Here is an 18,016-nt window from a genome sequence, read left to right as displayed (position 1 = left end):
AGTTTCATGTCTGTACGACATACGGGGCATGAGATATGCCCATTCAAAGTTTGCAATTTCAATTGGTTGCTATAGCGCCCCCCTTTGACCAATTGATGTAATATTGCTTCATTCGCATCCTCCCATGACCCTCTACCACTGTGCCAAATTTCACATGGGTTGACCAAGTCAGTGAGGAAAAAAACGTGGAACAGAGACACAGACACACACACAGCCAGAGTTTTCATCATTATATAGTAAGATAATACGCATTTGATTTATATAGCGCCTTTCAGGATACTCAAACACGCTTTACAGAGAGCAACAACAGCAATAAAAAAATAAATAAAAATCTTGAACCCCCTCTTTTTGAACCCCTGCTACCAAAAAAGACCAAGTCTGCTCTGATTGGTAAGCATTTCCAGGATTTCCGTGTCTTGTTATGGCATCCTGGGAATGACTCTAATGGAGTATTGCTGCACTTTCTACCTGGAAAAAAAATCACAAATATAAGCATCAAAATTGTTATCTTCTCAACCAGGCATGTTCCAGCAAGAGTATAATCCGAAATGGGGGACAAATATAAAATAGCGGCAACCAAGTTTACATGTTTCCCTGACGTTAGCATGTAGCTACATGTAGCGGTGTAGGCCACGTCATGTACACACTTGCAGTAATGTGACTCGAGTAGATGACCATAAAAAGAAATCCATCCATTGGGTGCTGAGCTCACCTGGTAGAGTAGGCACCACGGTTGTAGGCTTGATTGTGTCCTGCATCCCCTCTCTCTCCCCCCTTCATACCTCCACTGTCCTATCAAATAAAAGCCTAAAAGCTCCAAAAAAAATCTTTAAAACAAATCTGTCAGGTTGTCTTGAAAGTAGGGAAAAACATTGAAAATAGAGTATTCAGAACAATCTGAAGCCTGAGGTTTTTGCTCACAGAGTTTACCTCATTATTTGAAACTTTGGCCACGTTTCACAAAGACTTCTGACAATGTAACATAATATAGAAAATAGGATGGTCTCTTTTAAGGTTACAGCTCGTTAACACAGCGTTAAAGGTATTTATGGGATATGTGTGTTTGTATAGATGTAATACCATGTTAGTGTAGCTGTAATGCAGGTGAGTATATGTCTGAACAATTAAAAGCAGTACTGTAAGGACATGATTCTTTGACACCAAAAGTATTAAGTCTTCCGAGGATCTCCTCTCAGGTCAGAGTTATGGCCAGAAATAAATTCTGGATGCTGAGTCATGACATAAGCAAAAGTACGAAATACAAACGTCATGTTGTCGCAGTACCTGTCTCTGCATGAAGCCATGATGAACAATAACAAGTCATCAGCTACTTTTGAGTCTGCAGGGGTGTTCCAAGAAACAGCTGACGTGTGGTGTGGACTAACAACAAGTGAAGACGTGTACAAGTCCAGGCCTCTCTGCAGGATTCATTAGTCATTAGTGGAATTGAAAAGTAGAGAATGAAATGACTCACTCTGTTTTCTCAGGAGTACCGATCTTTATGTAAACTGTTGGAGTGATTCACATAGGCCATGTTTACATCTGTAAGAAATGTGGCTTTAAGCTTGTTTTCTGTGGAGAAAATTCAAATTCAGCAACCGCTGAGACACCTGCTCTCAAGTAGTGTGGTACCAAAAATAAGAAAAAAAGATGTGCTGCAGCTGTAGATGGATGTGCGGTACCCATATCCTGTGGTAAGATGCTGGGCGAATGAAAATGGGACATCGGTCTTGGTGTTAATGAAGCAGAACTGCCTCTCGGAGGAAAGATGCTGGAGGAGTTGTTTGCAAGGACGGACCTTCAGTGCATGTCTGTCTCGTCTTTCTTTCTTATACATACAGGCTGCTGCTGGACAGCTGGGTACAGCACATACTGTAGTCAAGGCCAACATGTTTTATTGTAATACTGGTTGGTTCAGTGGATGCAGGCAGCATTATTACTGCCTGTAAACAGAATGCCAAAAGACACGTTTTGTTCTGATGAAAATAACAGTAGTACATTTAATCATGAACCCTTATATCATTTAATATCTTGGCAGATACTCAAATCCTTAAAACAGCAACCTGTTACTGGTGCACATCATGGGCAGTTTAAGGGACAGTGGGCCCCAGAGCACAAATATGCAAAAGGTGCCACCACCTTTCCTACACAGGAGCAAGACACACAGACTTTTTTTCTGGTTTTGTTATGTCTCTTTGCAGTTCCTCTAAATCTCTTGTGATTGTTTTGTCTTTTTTGTGTCTGCAATTCCTTTGCATCTTGTCTGGTCTTTTTGTGTTTATGTATGGTCATTTTGTGTCTTTTTGGGTCTTTTGTGTCTCTTCATGGTCATTTTATGTCTTTTTGGAATTTGTGTGTCTCTTTATGGTCATTTTCTGTCTTTTTTGGAATTTGTGTGTCTCTTTGTGGTCATTTTCTGTCTTTTTTTTGGTCTTTGTGTATCTCTTCATGGTCATTTTATGTCTTTTCTGGTCTCTGTGTCTCTTTGTGGTCATTTTGTGTCTTTTTGGTCATTTTGTATCTCTTTGTAGTCATTTTATGTCTTTTTTGGTATATGTGTGTCTCTTTGTGGTCATTTGTGTCTTTTTTGGTCTTTGTGTGTCTCTTTGTGGACATTTTGTGTCTTTCTGGTCATTTCGTGTCTTTTCTGGTCTTTTTGTGGTCATTGTGAGTCCTTTGTTGGCCTTTTTTTGTCTCTTTCTGGTCATTTTGTGTCATTTTCTGGTCTTTTTGTGTCTCTTTCTGGTCATTTTATGTCTTTTTTGGTCTTTTTTTTTGGTCTTTTTGTGTCTCTATGTGGTCATTTTGTCTCTCTTTCCGGTCATTTTGTGTCTTCTTTTGATCCTTTTGTGGTCATTGTGAGTCCTTTTTTGGTCTTTTTTTTGTCTCTTTCTGGTCATTTTGTGTCATTTTTTGGTCTTTTTCTGTCTCTTTGTGGTCATTTTGGTCATTTTTTGGTCATTGTGAGTCCCTTTTTGGTCTTCTTTTTGTCTCTTTCTGGTCATTTCGTGTCTTTTTTTGTCTTTTTGTCTCTTTCTGGTCATTTCGTGTCTTTTTTTGGTCTTTTAGTGTCTCTGTGGTAACTTTATATCTTCTTTTGGTCCTTTTGTGGTCATTGTGAGTCCTTTCTTGGTCTTTTTTTGTCTCTTTCTGGTCATTTTGTGACATTTTTTGGTCTTTTAGTGTCTCTTTGTGGTCACTTTATGTCTTCTTTTGGTCCTTTTGTGGTCATTGTGTGTCCTTTTTTGGTCTTTTAATGTCTCTTTCTGGTCATTTTGTGTCATTTTTTGGTCTTTTTGTGTTGCTTTGTGGTCATTTTGGTCATTTTTTGGTCATTGTGAGTCCTTTTTTGGTCTTTTTTTTGTCTCTTTCTGGACATTTTGTGTCTTTTTTGGTCTTTTTATGTCTCTTTCTGGTCATTTCGTGCCTTTTTTTGGTCTTTTTATGTCTCTTTCTGGTCATTGTTTGTCTTCCTTTGGTTTTGTTGGGTCTCTTTGTGGTGTTTTTGTGGTCATTTTGTGTCTCTTTGTGTCTTCTGTTGGTCATTTGTATCTTTTTTTGGTCTTTCTGTGTCTCTTCATGGTCATTTTGTGTTTTTTTTTGGTCTTTCTGTGTCTCTTCATGGTCATTTTGTGTCTTCTTTAGTCCTTTTCTGTCTTTTTTTGGTCATTTGTGTCTTTTTTGGTCTTTTTGTGTCTCTTCGTGGTCATTTTGTGTCTCTTTGTTTTTTTTCTGTCTCTGTGTGTTTACTTTAAGTGTCTTTCCAGTTAGTATGTGTTAATTTGAGGGACATTTTGCAGGGGGAAGGGGCGGCCATGACAGTTGGTAGGCCTGTTCAGCAATCCATCCATGGTGCACATTGTTCCCTGAATGATTATTTTTACAACTAGCTGACAAGTGCATATACACACACTTACACACACATCATTGTCTCTGACTGTCTTTTGTCCTACTTTCTCATGAGATAATAATAATGAGACCGCATCACAATGTAACACTTTCTTAATTTACACTTGCAATGATTCATTTAACTTAGCCTACATAGCATATAATATTCATTTAATATTGTTAGTAACAATTCTCTGTGATAATTCTTGTCATGTCAACATACAGTGGAAACGCAGAGGTGTCACTGAGAGAGAGCTACCCTTTGGTGAGAGGAGATGGTGAAACATCTATTCTTTTAGAAACATCTATTCTCAAGTCTTCTTGAGACTCTTTCAAATCGGGTACCAGTGCTCTTGGGGTGTCCCTTTGCAGCAGGAGGGCTGGGCCTTGACGACGCAGCAGGCCCAATCCAGAAGGTAATGATTCCTTCTACGTGTAAGCAGCACTGGAGCAAGACTTACAATGGGGTTGCCTTCCCTCCCTAGCCTAAACATTAGAGGGGCATTTAAATGAAATGTTAAGACTACCCTTCTGCAGCTATCTCTTCCCTGTTACCGAGACAAATATGGGTGAGTGGACACAGGGCACTACCTGCTGATAGCCCCCGCTATTTTGGTCTCAGACCGAAGGAGGGTCACTTCACTGGACCCACATGCGTCACTCTCGCTCCTGCTCACCACAGACATGAGTGGGGAGGCCTCACCGTCAGGGATCAGCCCTTTAGCTGAGTCACCCTATGGCCTAGCCCTGGGGTCTCGGGTTATAAACATTACAAACGCACAAAATGAGGCCTGAGAGAGGCGTATGCCACTTCCCACGCAAAAGCTGTGATCTGTAGAAAAAGACTTGATGGAAGAAACTTTGACCCATGCTTACGAACATTTTGGAGATGGGAAATTGGTGACGCAGATGGTGAGGTGGAAGCCTGATTGTAGAGCTTGTCAGACATTTTTTGACGCTCGCCATTTTTGGCTTTTGTCTGTACGTATATTTTTAGTATGAATCCTATGCACTTTTTTTCTAAATGAGATCCCTGCTTCTTGCGGAACTAGAAGGAGTGCCTAAAGGTCCCTAACTCTGGTCCTCCACATCTAGACCTGTTAAGGGGATTAACCTCTAGCCACCACAGGGAGGGGGGCTTACCATAAGGCTGGGAAGAGGATCAAGCCTGGCCAACAGGCTATGAAAAAAAAGAATCTTCTTCTTCAACAAGATTTTATCTTTTTTATTTAGAACAAAATCAGAAAAAAAACAGACGCGTGCCACAGCCCCCAAAAAAATCTGCCTGATGTGTGGCTTCAGCAATGAAAAACCTCAGAGAGAAACCAACAAGTCTGTCTGGCCAATTTAGATGTTCTATATCGTGACTTGCCAGTGTGATGAGTATCTGCCCACATTTCCGCTTGGTGTCTCGTGTCTCGAGTAGTCTCGCTTTTTGAGGCAGACAGAATCAGGGGCTCAGGTTTCATCTATTTCTCTGACAACCTTAACAAACACAATGTTAAAGACATGATATTATGTGGATACAATAAAAAGTGATTACATAAGATAACATGTAGAGTATGATAAAAAAAAATGACTATAGAAGATCATATGTGGAGTATAAAAAAAGAATGATTATATATATTGATAAAATAAAACAAATGATTTCATGTGGATAAATTAAAAAGTGTTATAGGTGAGTAACTGAGTACATAAAGTCATTATTAACTGTGGAGTAGCCTATATGAGCATGTTAATTAATGAATAGGCTATATAATATATGTGAGTGCACAAAAGAAAAATGAGTGCAACTGTTGTTAAGTTCTCCGCAGTACCCATCTTCAATTTCCTGTGGTTTTTCTACCAGCTTTCAGACATTAACACAGACATGGGTGCAGGGTTTAAAAAGGCTCAATTTGCATACAGTAAAGAAATGACAAATGCAATATAATGGGGTGATTACAGACAGACGTTTATCTAAGAGTACAAGTATATCACAATGAGTACATCATACAAAGGATGACTATATATGAGTACCAGAGTATAACCAGACATGAATACAGGGTATATAGGTATACCAATAACTTTCAATAAGCATGATAACATGAGCATACTACAGATACCTAAGGATGTGGTAGAGAAAGTATTCACACACACATTCACACACTGGTGGCTGAGGCTACTGTGCAGGGTGCCACCTGCTACTCAGTAACCCTTCACACTCACTCACACACCAATGGAGCAGCCATTGGGAGCAATTTGGGGTTCAGTATGTTGCCCAAGGATACTGCGACATGCAGACTGAAGGAGGATGGGATCAAACTGCCGATCTTCAGTGTGGTGAATGACATCTTCTACCTCTGAGCCACAGCTGCCCCATAGTATATAAAAATATCATAGCTTGAGAACATTAATGTAAAAATTAAAAGGAGGCAAAATATTGAATTTATTGAGCACTTTCCCCCCCAACACAGTAATACATTCTCACTCTGACCTCATCACATATTTCCACTTCCAGATATAACATGCAAGGTAACCTGGGTGCGTTGGTTGTTGGTGTTCTGGTGTGTCAAGTTCTGCCTGTTACATATATTGTCTTCTTTCAAGATACACCTCCGTTTTCACAGGAAATCATGTTTACATACAGTCTCTTTCAAAATTAGCGCACTACGTCGGTACAACACCGCATATTGATGTTTAGGCAACAAAAACACATTTAGGTTTAGGTAACAAAAGGATGTGGTCCATGTGTCCACCCATCCACCCTGCCGCGTTTACCCCTGACGCTACCGTTAAACTGCAACAACCGGCTGCGTACCATGCCAATATTGCAGGATGCCTTTTTTCGTTGGTTTCTGACGCCACAAGTCATTGCCCAAGCGCCAGATTTCGTTGACTTCGGAGTGAGACAGGGCTCTCCCCCCCCCGACACAAACTCAGTAAGCAATTTTAGGAATTAGCTGAGATGGTGAGGAGAGCCCAAAAGTTCACATTTAACTCTTTTTGCCACCTTTAACAACAGATAAAAACACAACTTCAACAACACACTGTTTTATACATATTTTTATTCAACATTTAACTCCAAATAAATTCATATCACAGCGGTTAAGCTGAATAGTTAGACATGCTCTTGGTTTTCAAAAATCCATTCAATACAAGATATATTCCTTATAACAGTGATAACTGAAAAAATACAATATGAATGCACAAACAGCTCAGCACTTTACAGTCCACCGCAAAAAACAGTGACAGTATACAGACCAAAATAGAGAATATCATTACGCTTCCATTTCAAACAGATCACTGTAAATTGTTCATTTATATAGAGACACTTAGGTGCTTGAAGTGGTATATTTCCATGTTTGAGTTATTGACATAGCCACACAGTTGACAGATGACATACATATACACACACACGCACGCACGCACGCACACACACACACACACACACACACACACACAGTGACATTTACTCACTGTAAATGGCAGCTGGTAACTTTCAGGACTGATGTGTAAAAGGCACACGCATACACACACCACACACACACACACACACACACACACACACACACACACACACTCACACTACACCTCTCTTTCTCTACAACATTTACACATATACTGCTGTACAGACATACGTAACAACACAAACAGAAACACACACACACATACAGACTTGGTAACAGACTCCATACAGGACCAAAACGAGGCACAACGGGACTTGGCAGAGCGACATGGAATGTTTGGGTCATTGATCACTGATCAATCATCTTTGACTGTGAAGCTTTCGATCAGTTCTCATCGGTGTCGTCCTGAGAGAGAAGAGGGAGAGGTGGGGGTTAATGTGAATGAAACATCACTATCAGCGTTACAATATTACATATCAGGAACTGTGTAAAGCAGTTGAGGTAATGTTACAACACCCGTTACAGGGACAGCTCACCCCCAAATCAAAAATACACGTCTTTCCTCTTATCTGTAGTGCTATATATCAGTCTAGACTGGTGTGAGTTGTCGCGTGTTAGAGATATCAGCCGTAGAGATGTCTGCCTTCTCTCCAATATAATGGAACTCTATGGCACTCGGCTTGTGGTGCTCAAAGCACCAAAAAATACATTTGAGAAACTCAACAGCAATGTCTCTTTCCAGAAATCATGACCTGGTTACTCAAGATAATCCACAGACCTTGTTGTGAGCAGTTTCATGTAGGAACTATTTTGTTTCTACTGAACTACACCCACCAACCGTATCACTTCCCAGAAGGAAGTTTCATCTACTGCTAGCTCACCTAGCATCACTGAGCTAGCTAACATTACAGCTCAGCTGAGGAGGGTGCCATTAATGTATACATCTTGCTTTGTCACAAACACAAGCCTCTTGTCCGTGAGTAGATGCACACTCCCTTCTTCTTTTTTGATTTTGGGGTGGACCGTCCCTTGTCACGTTGTCTTTGTTCTTAACATGGTTTCACCTTGGTAATGTTAATTTTTTTCAGCTTTGGAGGATTATTGAACAGGTTTGCGACTTTGAAATGCAGCTTCCTGTTATTGACTGTAGGTTAGGTCAGCCAGTTGCTGTTGGAGTCTCTTACCTCTGTAACATCAGCAGGGTCAGTATCAATCGGTGACTCTGCCATTTCCTGCTGTGCTGCTGAGGCTTCATCACCCTGGAAAAGACAAAAGGGAAAAGTTTTTTTTGTAACTTTGTGTTACATAGTAAATGTAATTGGTTTTGTTTTGAACAGGCTGTTCTCACACACTGTTCCTTTGTATGCCAGCAAAAAGTTATGAACCAGAATGTCTATAAAACCCCCAGAATCATGAGCCAGTAATTCATATATAACCGATGTCATTGTGAAGGCAGGGATCATGTGACCAATACGACGACAGGAGTAAAATAGGAAGTAATATAAAGAGCAAAACTCAGCATAACAAAGCTGGTTGGGCTGGAGGATGGGTCAAACAAACACAGGACTTTCCCCTAGGGGACATCTTTGTTATATGTGCATCTTTGTAAGATATCATAGGAATATTTGTATGAGGATACACTTAACTGTTGCTAGACAATACAAGACATTTGAAGGCATCACCTTGGACTGTGGGAAATGATCACAGACATTTTGCAATATTTTTGCTTACTTTTTTTTTGACAAAATGATGTAAGTTCTAGGGTGTAGGATTCAGTGGCATCAAGCAGTGAGGCTGAAACATTGCAACCAGTGTCTGAAATTAACTTTTTGACTCACCGACCAAGGGGTCTGATATGTGAAAAACTCTACCAGCTAACAACATTTTTCACCAGCCAAAATAAGAAATTGCTTTTTTATCACGTTTATATTTGTTTCAGTACATTTCATTGTGAAAATAAGGTATACGATTTGAACACAAACTTAAAGAAGAGGTCAATCAATGAATCAATCATTTGTCACATTCAATTATATTAAATACAGTTTCCGTAAAATGTCATAGTCATAGTGAATATAAGGTCATAAAATTGGGCAGTCTTAGGCACTGTGTTCATTTAGGATCCTTGTGGACTGAGGGGAGAATAAATGATGCAAAAATACGGTACAGACTCTCTGCATTCGTTTGGTTATGACTTTACTATTTTGGTACAAACATTTATCTGCTAGTGTGGTGCATAGGCTTCTGGGATTTATTCGCCGAACAGGAAATCTACCCACAAACAGCTCATTCTAAGGTAACAAAAAACTCAATGATTCTTATTTAAAGGTGATTATAAACTGATGAAAACATTCTGCCAATAGATGCCCCTTCTCCCAACACACTAGACCTCTAATAGAGAAAATACTCAGCAGATTAATCAATAATGCAGACAATCATTAGCTGCAACATCTGGGTGCACTTACTATCATTATGTCATAATCTGTGCAATATTATATAACACAGAATGTAAACACCCCACTGAAACCCTCCCCCTACTCGTGCTTTGTCCATTTATACATTAAAAGGCACTTGCAATCATCTCCTAACCATCATTGTGACTGGTGGTCATTCCGAGTGAGTGGGCTGCTGAGAAAGAGACGAGGCATGAAGTGCTAATGAAGAAGGCGAGGTGGGGGTGTGTGACGCTTCTCCTGTCTGGCTGAAAGGATGCCTTGATTACACTGTGCCATTGAACTGACCTTCCTTAATGGGGTGCGGTCACAGTGTGCTGACGTGTGCATGTGTATGTGTGTGTGCGACGCGCTCACCGGCGGCTGACATAACCTTAACCCACTTATTGCACCTTGTCCTCCTGCTGTTGCATTTAACACCACCCATCAAGCCTCCATCTGTTCTCCCAGCAGAGCCGGAGAGATGTGTGCTCATGTGAACACACACAAACACATAGTTGGACTGCCAATAAACACCAACCTGTCTTTTTACTGTGGTCAGATTAAACTTTAGCCAAAAGTTAAAGATTTGTTCACTTGTCAGGACAAATCAAACCCGAAATATCTGTGTGAACCATCTCCCAAAGCAAAACCAAGGCAACACCTCACCTACAATCTGTATTGTTTCATGCAGAAATTACTTCTCAGAGACGTGAAATACAGGAGCCTGTTTTATTGCATGTTGCTAAAAAGATCCGAGCAATAAGACTTGTTTGCTGAAGTCATTTTCTATTTCCTGTCGTGCGTCCTCCACAGCTCCCAACCGCACATCCTACCACTCTGTCTCATTGTCAGTTTCCTCTCCTTCTACCTTTCTGGCTTTGTTGTCTCCTGATATGAGTCACCAGCAGCAGCTGATGAATTGGTCAAACAACGAGATGAGGAGATTAATCAGACTCCCACCATCCTCTTTTCGTGTGTCTTTGTGTGTGTGTGCACATGAGACAATCTTTGATGACACTCTCTCAACTTGGCATCAATTTTTAAATGAAATCAATATGAATGTTTAATGGCTGAGCCGCCTGGGAATGATTGTTAAATGAGCACAGTCTGCTGCCGTCTGCATGTCAGTCTCTCACTGGGAATACCAGGATTTCTCCACATATATTGATTTAAATCTATCTGTTTATTCCTCTGTCAGTCACTCCATCATCTCTCCATCCGTCAGTCCACTCTGTGTCTGTTTGTCCATCTGTTTGTCTGTGCTGCCTGCCAGTTTGGCTCGTCGGGGCTCCTCATAAAGAGGCTGATCACATACCAGGTGGAGCTCCATCAGTGTTCTATCCCTCAGGGTGAATATAAGCTATCTAGCTGCCTTAAAAACACAACTGCTAACGAGGATAAAAAGACTCTATTGGATGTTTGTGGGGAAATACCGCGAGCGTCTTTTGATTATAAAAACAACTCTGGTAAATGCCAGCATGGAAGGATGAAAGCAGCAGGGGCGAAAAATAATTTAATTGCTTTAATAAAAGAACTGCTTGTTCAGGTGTCAGTTGACGCCACTGGCAGAAAAATAACTTGATAATTTCTTTGCTATCTCATCGTTTTACATGGTACTTTTCACTAATCACAGCTAATCACAGCAGAGCTAAAGAAGTGTGTGTTCATGTGTGTGTGTGTGTGTGTGTTGTTATCTCTTGGAGTCTAAATTGTGTTTCATCGCTAATTAGGGGACAGGAGATCGAGCATCACAACAAACAAGTGTTGGTGTTGCCCTGGGAAATATTTGATTGGCTTATAATTTCCTGCTACTCACAGCGATGTTAGGAGAGAGGAGGGTAATTACAAGCAAATGTAGTCATCCCTTCAGAATTACATCCAATTTTGCCACCTTATTAATCCAGATATAAACCACGGGGAAGTGTAACTGCTATGGTTTGACAACTAAAGAAGACCAGAGGTAACAAAACAGCAGAGCAGGAACACGAGGGCCACCTGTTCCTCCTGTAGAGTTTGTCTTGTTTGAGTTTCTGTGCTAATAAAAATCTACAGCCAGGTTTTACCTGTGTTTGCCCATATGCAACCAATACAACTGACCCACAGGCGTCCCACCCTACTGCCCAACTTGATCCCACATATCCTCTCTTACCCATATCGTTTGACCAAGTGGGCCCCATATATATTTCCCCATTTTACACCCATACACTGATTACCTCTTCATGCACTATCTTGGACCCATGTAATCACCATATATGGGATTGATTGTGTGTGCGCATGTCTATCCCACTTGGTATACCCAATGGGCCCCATTCATGTTGCCCATCTTGAGCCTGTGCACTCATTTCCCATTAGGGCCCCAACTAGGACCCACATGTGGTACCCATTTGGGATCTACTCATATTACCCAAGTGGGCCCAAGATAAGATGCCCATTTTGGGCCCATACCCACTTGGTACCCAGGTAGCCCCAGCATAACCCATGTGGGGCCCACAAACATATGTTGGCTGGGTGGGAGCTGGTGTCAAGTAAAAGTGAAAATTGAGAGATTTAGGTTGGGGATCTTGTGTACGCTGAAGATCCAGCACCAAGGTTTTTATTTTTTATTTTACATTCAGTATGTATGTATATTCTTGGGGTCCATGTTTAGACCATGTTTACTTTTCTTTTTGGTGAAGTGATACCATTTGTTCTGAATTTCCATTTGGCATTTTCGGCTTTATTCAATAAATAGACAATGAGACAGGGGATGACACTCAGCAAAGGGCCCAGGCCAGACTCAAACCTAAGCTACTGTTGGTAGTTCTGCTTTATAGTACATGCTCTACCCAGTTAGCTCCCTGGATGTCCGTTCCAGCCACTAACTGTTGATCAGTGTGCTATTGTTAAATGACAAAAGTTTGCATTATGTACTTGAGCGTGTGCATGAGTTAAACAGGAACACACAATGCTCCATAGTGCCACTAGTGGTCCATATCTTTGAAAGGTACCTAAAGTGCAGTGCGATTGTATGAGATAACACTGGAATGACTGCATTTACGGTCAAAGACATGTCTCAGAGACTGTTAAATGTAAATGCAAGGGTGAACGTTTCACTTCAACAATGGGTTGACACCTATAGAAACAGGGTCTGGGAGTCCTCTGCCAGAATTTGAACACTTAATTCCCTACATTTTGTTGAATTTTTTATGCACGAATTTGTGCCTCTTCTGCATCAATTCATTGTGTAAATGTCTTTATTTTCTTTTTCAATTTTGTCAAAATAAAAGTCCCCTGCTACTTTTATGCACATGTTCTAAATACTGAGGGGGGCGTGACCCTGCATCATGTTTTGTTCTGCATTAATTTAGTTAAATATTCAATCATACTTTTGGAAATAAACAGGATTGTAATGGATAAATACCAGCTCCTATATTTATTAACAGCAATTCTATTCAAGTGTGTCCTAAATGGTGCCTACAGCCCTGACTGTATCAAAAATCTACATGAACAGCTATCAAAAGCCTTGCCAGAGAGGAGAGGGCCAAAAGAACCCACTGGAGAGGGGAGACGAAAGTCATTCTTCATATTTGACTTGTGTCGCGACAGTAAATTGTTTGCTACAGTTAACTGCCTTTACCGCCTCCTCCTTCTACTCCTCTGGACAAACGATGGCCAGACTGACAAAATGAACAATGCAGGTAAGCTAACAATACGTAACGGCTTTCATTTCAGAGAAGAAAGACTCACAACAGATATGAAAAGTGATGACAAATGGCTCAAGGTCAGGAGGCCATTTTGACACAGTGAGGAGTTACAGCTGGCAGGCACTGTCATGAAATGGAGGGATGTGTTGTGCTGCAAACTACAGTTTCTGAAGGTGTAAAATTGCACTAAAATTTGAATTATTCTCACTTTTTATTTAGGGAAATACAAGCTAATATGGTGTAATTGTGTATTTTTATTTATTTATTTTTACATATTTCAGAAGATGGTAAAACTGTTTTTTAAAAACTATTTAATTTCCAAACCTCTGGGTGGGTGTTTCTAGTGGCAGGGGTTGACTGATATATAAAGGCCAACGTTGCTTGGAGGCATGCAGTCAAATGACGTGCTGTGCTGCTGACTATAACACTTTACAGTCCATTAAAACACACCCTATGTACCATTAGAAATTCAAATATGTCTGTCTCTTTACAACACCCAACATTTGAAAAGAGGAAGTCAGAAGGCTAAGGCTACCTAGGTTTTACTTACATTTTAGGAGGGGGTAGTGACAGTAAATGACCAGACTATCAAAACATCATCCCATAATATAATTCACAACTTGGAGTGGATCATCCTGTCTTATGTATGAAGTGCTCACATCACACAAGCAACATCTAAGAACTTCAGCCCTATAGTTGGTTAGTTGCCCATCTGGCTGTTGGAATTTGATTTTATAGATAATTCTTGATGTTATATATAATTCTTGGTGTCCGCCCACAATGATATTTCATCAGTCACGTTACAGTCTGACCCGAAAATTCACACCCACTGGAGGACACCTCTGTAGGTGTTACGTGCCGCCACCACGGAACGCGGTGTTAAAAGGTCGTGTTCATTTCACGTATTTCTGTGAGATCGGGTTGATTTCGAGCCACAGGGGATTTTCTCACTGCAATACCATGAGTGGCCACTGGAAAAAATTAGCTGCAAGGCTGAGCGTCTTTTCTGGGGCCTGCTTGCAACAGACAGTAAGGCTTCCTATTTTTAGCTGAGCCAATTGCCAGAAACACCTTTTGCTCTAAAGTTTTGCTACACACACAACCAAATGCATAACTCCCCAGGCGTGATGGAGACAATGATACCTATACTGATTTAAAAAAAGATTTTTTCGTACTTGTTTGGCTGGGGCCCTCTTGACCAATCCGGTGGCAACAGCAATGTTGCCTGCTTGATCCACAGTTTTGTGGGCCACAGCGGTAACCCCGGTAACCATGGCTTCACCCACCTGAGACACTCCAGTCACAGCTGTATAGACAAATGAAGAAGAAGAAGAAGCATTTGAGGAGGGTGTAGCTCTATAGAGCCTCAATACCTGTGAGGATAAGCATGCTGGAAAATAAACATGACACAGATCTCACAATACTGGATGTCAAAGCTTAATTGTAGTTTGTAATTTGAGTCGACCTGCCACCTGCCCTTTAATCTGCAGTGGTAAAATAGAAATTAGTATGACTACGATTACCTACTTTTACTTTTATGTAACTTTGTTTAACCTGATGAAGGTGGTAAAGTCATCAAACATATAGGCAGTTCTACACACATCTAATGCCAATCCAACACTTGGTGATCACAGTCCAACAAATAAACAGACGCATGAAGGTGAGGATTGTCACATACTAAAATAATCAGCTTGTTTCACTGCCACAATACCCCTAAACATATTAAATGTTATACCTTTATTTGTGTGAGAAAGATTTTGATACTTCTTTCAAAGGTTACATTACAATCTCATTTATATCTCGCACTTCTTGAATATAGCATATTGTAGCTTTGAGATAAACCTGAATGAAAGATCTTAAATGTGGTGAAAGCTACTTTCTGCATCGAAATGAAAAGTAAAAGTAAAAAAGTCATTACTGTAATACTCTAATGCATCTACCTGGAACGCCCTGCAGATTAATTTAAAACTGGATCAGCAGCTGTAGTGTGGGTTAAATGAGAAACCTCAGGAACAGCGTGGCGGCATTCTTCCTTTAATAGACTACACCTAGTTTCATCCCACCTTTTACTGTTTTAACAATGTATTGCTGGGTAATGTTGGATTTTGCATATCGGTGCATCTGATCTTACATGTGCATTGTGTGATTTTTATGTAAACTGTTTAGGGAAGTGAATTGTAAATGAGAATTTTAAAACCAGTGAGGTTTCATTCTTGAGGTAAGGCTTAAAAATATCTATGTTGATATAATCAGGTATGTAAATAATGCATCTGCAGATCCATTTAAAACAAGTGCTGGATTGAGGGTCACTAAGAGCTAAATACTGTGTTTACACCAGAGGTGCACACCCTAGGGATCAGGGCCTTCGTAAGGGCACACATGTTGAATTCAAAAGGATGCGAGATTATTAGCAGGACAGTACAGCAGACATAAATATAACACATTACATTTTTATCTACGTTCTGTGGAACTGGTCACGTACAACCTTTAACACAGGGTCACACGTCATAAAGGCTACTGCACTGTATGCTGATTGTGTTACACATGATAGTTCATCACAACTAAGCTGCACTTTGCTATAAGGCATCATATGTGGACCTCCTGAAAGCAGATTATTAGATCATAGGTCTAATGGCTGCTTGGGAGGGGGAAAAAAAAAATCCTCCTTCCTCCTTCATTAAGTGGCTTTAATAAGACGTTCTGTCTAATCCCAGTTTCCAAAACACTCACTTTACTCGCAGCTATGATGCAACAACACAGCCATTTCCCTGGATGCATATGACAGGAAGTCTCCCTTGGCTTCTCTGCTTGTTATGTATGAGAAATGGCAAGGCATGGCCCGCGGGGAGTACGGCAGGTTGTGCTGAGTAAATATGGCACTTACTAACCTGTATCTCTCTTACTGACCACCTGAGGATTCAATGAGATTAGCCCATTGCTTTTATGTCAAAGACTGTGTAAAAAAAGGGGCTGGATTTATAACATGTGTAAATTTATACAATATAGATTTTTTTTCAGACTAACAAGAGAATGGAACAAACACAGTGAAGCTTGAATTGACTGTATTACCTGTTGTGACTCCATCCTTTGTTTTGCTACCTGAAAGAAAAAGCAGGTGAAGCTCAGTTAGTCAAAAACACGAATAGTAGCAGTTGTAATAAAAATACTAGTAGTAATGATAATGAATAATGAAAGCTGTCTGTCCAATTTTTCTCGTGACATCATCATCAATCACATCAATTCCCAGCACCCACCGACAAACATAACCCCATCTTTCGTCATCTCAGCTGCTCCAGTCACTCCCTGCTTGGTTTTCTCAGCCGCCAACGAGACCCCATCCTTGGCTTTGGAGAAACCCTTCTTAAACATGTCCATGGCTGCTTGATTGGCTCCCAAATTACCACGCACACACAGCTGTGAGGATGTCAAAAACAGGCGCAATGATGAGAAGGCACTCCCGGATTGAAGCGCTCGGTAATAAAACGCATGACACAAAGACACACAAAAACGATGCCGCCGCCCTACTTTTCTCTCTGAAAGGTTTTTGTCAAAGCAATATCACCGTCTGAAATATCTGAGCAGTTGATAGAAGAAGCAATGCTTTGAGGCTGCTGAAAATCCCACCTGTAGGAACTGGTCACAGCCCAACTGAGAAACCATGAATGGATTTATTAAATTAAAAAAAAGGGAAAGCGACCTATTATAATGCTATGCCATGGGGGAAATAAAACAATACTGCAGGTGAGATTTCTAAACAAAGGGTTTTTTAATTATTTGCAGGAGAAAAAGACCAAAAAGCAAAAGAGCCGTGTTTTACGCACCTGTTCGCTTCAACTTCCTTTACGCCGAGAATGTGGCGAGTCTTCCGGGATGACAGTCGAGATTTCCCCCTAAGAGCAGTAAAACCGGTTTATTGTCTCCCAACTACAACTACTCTAAGAGACGACGTGTGTAGTAGTGTCCTCCCAACAGACAGACGGACACAGACAGAGAGACAGACAGACGCTCCACAGGTTTGACAGACGCCTCCTACGCCTCGGTGACGGAGAAAGAGCGATTAGACCCCGTGATGCTGATGCGAGAGAAGAGATGCTCCGCTGTCAGTCCGTCCGTCCGTCTCTAACACACACACACACACACACACACACACACACACACAAGATTACGTAGCTCTTTTCTGCTCTACGTGGGTTGCCCACAGCGTGTAGGTGCTGTAGGCTTTTTTAAAGACCAGTCGGCTGAATGCATCTGCGGCCCAACTATCAATTAGTGACAGCAGGTTGTAATTATGCAAGATCACACTACTGGGCTACTCACTGTTCCCACATGTGAGTAAGATGTTAACTACAGCTGCACACAGGGTCCCTGGGGAATCTTTTGCATTGTAAATTAAAAGGCCATGTTGGAATTGGCTGACTGTATAAACCAGTGTATACACTCATTTAAGTCACCTGGAGTTGTTCTGTTTATATATTTATGTTTTTTATTCTCAAAAAACCAACAGACTAAAATTTTATGTTCATATAGTTGCAACACCTTATGAAGAGTGTATGGTTTAGTGACACAGAAGTAATTTATGCTTTAAAGATCAGTTATACAGCATTAGTAACAACAAATTTTGGGG

At 40.7% G+C, this 18,016-nt stretch overlaps 1 protein-coding gene across 1 annotated transcript; it reads right to left on the bottom strand.

The window, feature by feature from the left end:
- Nucleotides 1-6,918: 6,918 nt before the first annotated feature.
- Nucleotides 6,919-17,501, bottom strand: LOC126395552 (alpha-synuclein-like). The gene is made up of 6 exons (XM_050053097.1): nucleotides 17,214-17,501; nucleotides 16,647-16,806; nucleotides 16,462-16,491; nucleotides 14,568-14,698; nucleotides 8,462-8,536; nucleotides 6,919-7,682 (listed from the first exon to the last, which is right to left on the bottom strand). Exons 2-6 carry the CDS (start codon nucleotides 16,765-16,767, stop codon nucleotides 7,662-7,664), a joined length of 378 nt encoding a protein of 125 aa, XP_049909054.1. The 5' UTR covers nucleotides 16,768-16,806; nucleotides 17,214-17,501; the 3' UTR covers nucleotides 6,919-7,661.
- Between the last annotated feature and the right edge of the window lie 515 nt (nucleotides 17,502-18,016).

Source organism: Epinephelus moara, chromosome 9 (assembly GCF_006386435.1).
Source record: "Epinephelus moara isolate mb chromosome 9, YSFRI_EMoa_1.0, whole genome shotgun sequence".
Classification (NCBI taxonomy): Eukaryota; Metazoa; Chordata; class Actinopteri; order Perciformes; family Serranidae; genus Epinephelus; species Epinephelus moara.
Note: the sequence above shows the minus strand (reverse complement) of the source record. Positions and strands in the feature narration are given on the sequence as shown.